Source organism: Dioscorea cayenensis, chromosome 11, assembly GCF_009730915.1.
Source record: "Dioscorea cayenensis subsp. rotundata cultivar TDr96_F1 chromosome 11, TDr96_F1_v2_PseudoChromosome.rev07_lg8_w22 25.fasta, whole genome shotgun sequence".
Classification (NCBI taxonomy): domain Eukaryota; kingdom Viridiplantae; phylum Streptophyta; class Magnoliopsida; order Dioscoreales; family Dioscoreaceae; genus Dioscorea; species Dioscorea cayenensis.
This window is the reverse complement of record NC_052481.1, coordinates 2,783,112-2,788,046: the sequence shown is the minus strand read 5'-3', so window position 1 is coordinate 2,788,046 and position 4,935 is coordinate 2,783,112. Positions and strand designations below refer to the sequence as shown.

The 4,935-nt window shown below is 35.4% G+C and overlaps 1 protein-coding gene across 1 annotated transcript; it reads left to right on the top strand.

The window, feature by feature from the left end:
- Positions 1–333: 333 nt before the first annotated feature.
- LOC120272568 (probable (S)-N-methylcoclaurine 3'-hydroxylase isozyme 2) lies at positions 334–2,646 on the top strand. Its single transcript, XM_039279426.1, has 2 exons — positions 334–1,198; positions 1,872–2,646. Exons 1-2 carry the CDS (start codon positions 335–337, stop codon positions 2,541–2,543), a joined length of 1,536 nt encoding a protein of 511 aa, XP_039135360.1. The 5' UTR covers position 334; the 3' UTR covers positions 2,544–2,646.
- Positions 2,647–4,935: the final 2,289 nt, after the last annotated feature.

Sequence of the window (4,935 nt, the reverse complement as noted above, 5' to 3'; positions counted from 1 at the left end):
ACTAGCCGAATAAACTACTAATTATTTTCTCACTCATTTCCATCCCCAATTTGAAACCAAACGAGCCGATAAACTACTTATTATTTTCTCAATCATTTCCATTCCCAATTTGAAACCAAACGAGCCAAATAAACTACTTAAAAATAAACAGCGACAGCAACATTAATTAGTGGTCCTGATCGATATCACTAATATAAATATCTTGTGGCATGATGGTCCTGATATTACTATGATAAATACCGAGCATGTGCAATGAAAAACTTGCACCACTAATTTAGCACAATATCCTCTCTTCTTCTTCCCACTACTAGTAACAAGACCACATCTCTCCACCATGGAGAACTACTACAACTATTCTCTATGCTTCATCTTCATTCTTATTTTACTTTTCCTAACTAAACAAAACAAGAAAAAAACCAAACTCCCACCAAGTCCTTCACTATGGACCATGGCATGCAACCTACGTGCGCTCATGCATGCACCTCACTCCACTCTTGCACGCTTAGCTCGTACACATGGCCCTTTAATCTCACTCCATCTCGGCCACCACCATACCATCATCGCCTCCTCCTCGACCACCGCCGAATCCATCCTCAAAACCCACGACCGTGACCTCTCCGGCAGAGTAATCCACCCAAGCTACCAGTACCATCTCCGAGGCTTCATTGAACACTCCCTTGTTTGGTCCAAACCCAATGATCAATGGCGCAAGCTTCGGAGAATCCTCCACTCTGAACTCCTTGGGCAGAGGATGATGAAGTCACAAGCTTGGATTAGAGAGAAGAAGGTGGTGGAAATGGTGAAGGGGTTGAAGGAGAGGAAGGAAGGGGAGGTTGTGGATGTTGGACAGGTTGTGTTTGAGACCATGTTGAGCTTGTTTTGTGAGTTGGTTTTCTCTTGTGAGTTGGACGGGTTGGGGATGAGTGGGAGTCAGTTTAAGAAGGACTTTTGGAGGTTGTTGGAGTTGATGGGAATGGGAGGGTTCAAGATGGAGGATCATGTGCCATTTTTGGTGAAGTTGTTTGGTGGTGGGAAAAGAGATGGTGACAATGTGGAGGTGGTGGTGAATAGAGTGATTGGGAGTTGGGAGGGGATTATCAGTAAAAGAAGAAATATGGGAAGTGGAAGTGGAAGTGATTTTCTTGATATACTTTTGGCTTGTGGACTTAGTGAGAGAGAGATTAATGTTTTACTTACGGTAGGTGTCTCTTCTTTCACTAGTATAAGTGAATTTATGCTGGCTTTGTTTGGTATTTGAAGTTGAAACATTTATTTGTTTTGATAGTTTTTCTGATCATAAAAAAAAAACACTCTATATATATATAGAAGATTTGTTTGTAGAGGATTGGGATTACTGTATTTTGGGGATTAGGTTTAAATTTACATAGGGTTTACGGTTGAAAGTAAAATTACAATTAGTTTTAATTATTTAAGTATTTGATTAAGATTTATTTGTTTGAAATTGTGAGGATGGTAAACTCTTATATTTTGATATATTTTGCAAGTGCCATGACTTTTTCCAATATCTCATAGTTTCTTAATTAATTTCAATGACATCTTGTGCCAATAAGGAGTTGAAAGTATATGGACTTAAGAAGTATTAATTTAGTTCGAGGGATTTAGAGCTCCTTTTAAACTTTATTTTTCAAAAAAAATTTCACGTCACCTTTACTATTTTGAAAAGTTTTTATTTGACATCGCTAAATTTCCACATGACCAATCTTATCAAAATAAGTATTTTATAATATATTTATATATATATATATATATATTTTTTTATAGTTTTCAATTAACAAAAAAAATATTTGCTAACACCAATACTTTAAAAAAAAAAAAAAAAACTTAATCAAAATATCCTTTTTTTTTTTCAGGACATCCTCATCGCAGGCACAGACACAGCCACAACAACAATAGAATGGGCAATGTCAGAGCTGATCAAACACCCAGAAACCTTGTCAAAACTCAACCAAGAACTTCAACAAGTACTACTACTAGAACAAGAACAAGACCAAGACCGTTGCATCAATTATGTCAAAATAATAAGAGAGTCACATCTGCCTCATCTCCACCATCTCAATGCATGCATTAAAGAAACCTTCAGACTCCACCCACCTGCTCCTCTACTCCCTCATTGTGCCCTTGAATCATGCCAACTCATGGGCTATGAAATACCAAAAGGTTACCCAGTTATAGTGAACTTATGGGCCATAGGAAGGGACCCTGAAGTTTGGAAGAATCCTTTGGAGTTCCTGCCTGAACGCTTCTACAGTAATGACGATAAAGAAGGGTATTGGTGCAATAATAAAGTGGAGTATAATGGAAGTGATTTTAGGTTGATTCCTTTTGGAAGTGGGAGGAGGATGTGTCCTGGAATTGGGTTGGCAGAGAAGGTGGTGCCTTTGATTTTAGCTTCACTTGTTCATGGCTTTGAGTGGAGGCTTCCTGATGGAATGGAACTTGAGGATGTTCAAATGAATGCTAAGTTTGGCTTGACTTTGAAGAAGGACCCTCCTTTGCTTCTTCTGCATAAAGTCAAGAACTAATTAACTTTATGTCAAAGTAGATTATTACTTTGAATGTTCTTCGGAAAATATATGTTAATCTAAAATTGCTATTATTATTATTATTATTATTATTATTATTGTTGTTGTTGTTGTCAAAATAGTATTTTTTTTTTATATCCAATAATACTCAAATATATATGTACAATAAAAACTCCATGAGCTGTAGCAGCTATTATAATATAATTTGTTTATTTAAATGTTTTTTTTTCTTTTCTGCTCATGGTTTTTATTTGATTTTTTGATTTAGTTTTGACAACTGATATCATAATTGTACTTGTAGTGCGGCTCATTTTTATTATTTATTGAAATGGGTTTATATGAGTTTAATGTGCTTTATTTAAAAATCATTAAGTTTTAAGGCACTAATTCTAACCCTTCACCTTATATATGCTTATTTACACGTTTATCATTATCTAATGTGGAATTATTCTTTAGTGATCGAAAGTGTTTATCTTACCATTCATCATCTCCAACAATATTGTCATACTGATGATTAGATCTTTATTAATATATTGACCATATAGACAATAAGTGTTTATTATTTGTATTGAATATTTATTGAGAGGTATATAGCATTTTTTTTTTTTTTACTCATTGCAATGTGTATGTTTAGTTATTTAATAATCTTTATTAATATATTGACCATATAGACAATAAGATGTTTATTATTTTCTGACTTATTGCATTAATGTTATATTTAGTTATTTAATTATATATATATATATATATACATCACTATTTGTGCTCATTAAAAGTTATATTAATTAGGACTAATTAATCTTTTGTAGATTCACATTAGTAGATATTATAATTATGTTTATGAAGGTAAATGATCTACCATGAAGATAAACACAAGCTCATCCATCATTAGTTAAATTATATAAATATTAATTTGAATTAAAATAAAATTATAGTTTGAGACTATATATGACGCGTGCAAGGATCAATTATCATTTTTTTTAAAGAACCGAAGGCTAATTTTATTAAGAAAGAAAGGAAAAAAACAACAACAACAAAGTTTCAAAAGACTGAAGAGAAAATGAAAGAAACGAAAAACAACTAGAAAGAAAAGCCAGCAGTGAAAAAAGTCTTCATGACCCAGAATGGTAATTGCCGACCCAACAAGTAAAGAGAGAGAGTGTGGAGGTTGGCGCCAAGAACAACAACGTGAGAAGCAGGCTCCATCCAAGACAAAGGAATGATGGACACAATCGGTCGCGCAGCCAATTCCAGCAAAGTAATAAGATCATGGATTACAGGGGTCAGGCGTTAGATAACTGGGTTATCAGGTTGATTGAGAATAGAGAGGATCCCAAGATTGCTGCTGAAGATATATTGCACACGAATTGATTTCTCGATCAGGAAACGAAGGACTTTGGTCATAGCGTGTAGATCCAATGCAAAGCTAGAATCAGAAGACACTGGACTACACCCTACAATTGAAATAGAATAGTTAGAATCTGCAATGAAAAAACCCATAGAACCAGACTGGCGAACAAAATTCCAGCGAGTAGAAATGAAGAGGAAAAGGCCATCGGCAGCAAAAAAGTTATTAAGAATGAGCCTTCTACCCACCATTATAGCATCTCCCTGCAAAAAAACAGTGACATGGGGCATAGCTTTAATAGCAATAAGAGTGAAATTCGGGGAGATATTCTTGAAGATAGCATCACAATGAGCTTTCCATAAGAACCAGATTGTGGCAGCTATGATAGAGATAGTATAATTGGGAAGCTCATAATCACTAATCCAAGCACCAGAGTAGATATTGTCTGGAAAGAAAAAGTTTAATCCAGTGTTAGTACGAAGGAAATTCCAGATAAACTGGGCTTTGGAGCAGTTAAAAAATAAGTGTTCAGCAGATTCCAGATTGATATTACAAAAGATACAGGTACTCCTAGGACCCAGATTAAGACTGTGAAGATAATCAGCAGTTGCAATTTTCCCATGGAGGAGGAGCCAAAGAAAATGTTTGACTCGGGGAGCTACAGAGATGTGCCAAAGTTTACTCCATCCTGACCAACGCTCAGTAAGGGGATCATTAAGATTAAGTTGGAGATAAACAGCTGATGTAATTTTAAGAGAAGAGGGTTTAGGGAACCAAACCCAATGGTTAACATTTTCAGCATCAATGGATGACAACCTGGTAGTCAAATGAAGCACTGTGTCGCCGAAGAACTCCTGCAAAGCAATATAATTCCAATAGCCAGTCGTGACCAGGTTAGTCATAAAGACATTCTCAAAGTTGGAATTAACATTAATATAGGTAGGCTTGAAGGCAATGGGGATATCAAAGAGCCAGGGATCATAAAGAAAAGAAGTATAGGAAGGGTTTATCAATTTGATCCAGCAGAAAGGTTTCATGACAGCA

Excerpts from the sequence above, each read along its gene's own strand:
- LOC120272568 (XM_039279426.1), top strand. The coding sequence starts at position 335 with ATGGAGAACTACTACAACTATTCTCTATGCTTCATCTTCATTCTTATT. Across the intron at positions 1,199-1,871 it reads AGATTAATGTTTTACTTACG|GACATCCTCATCGCAGGCAC; the intron begins GTAGGTGTCTCT and ends TTTTTTTTTCAG.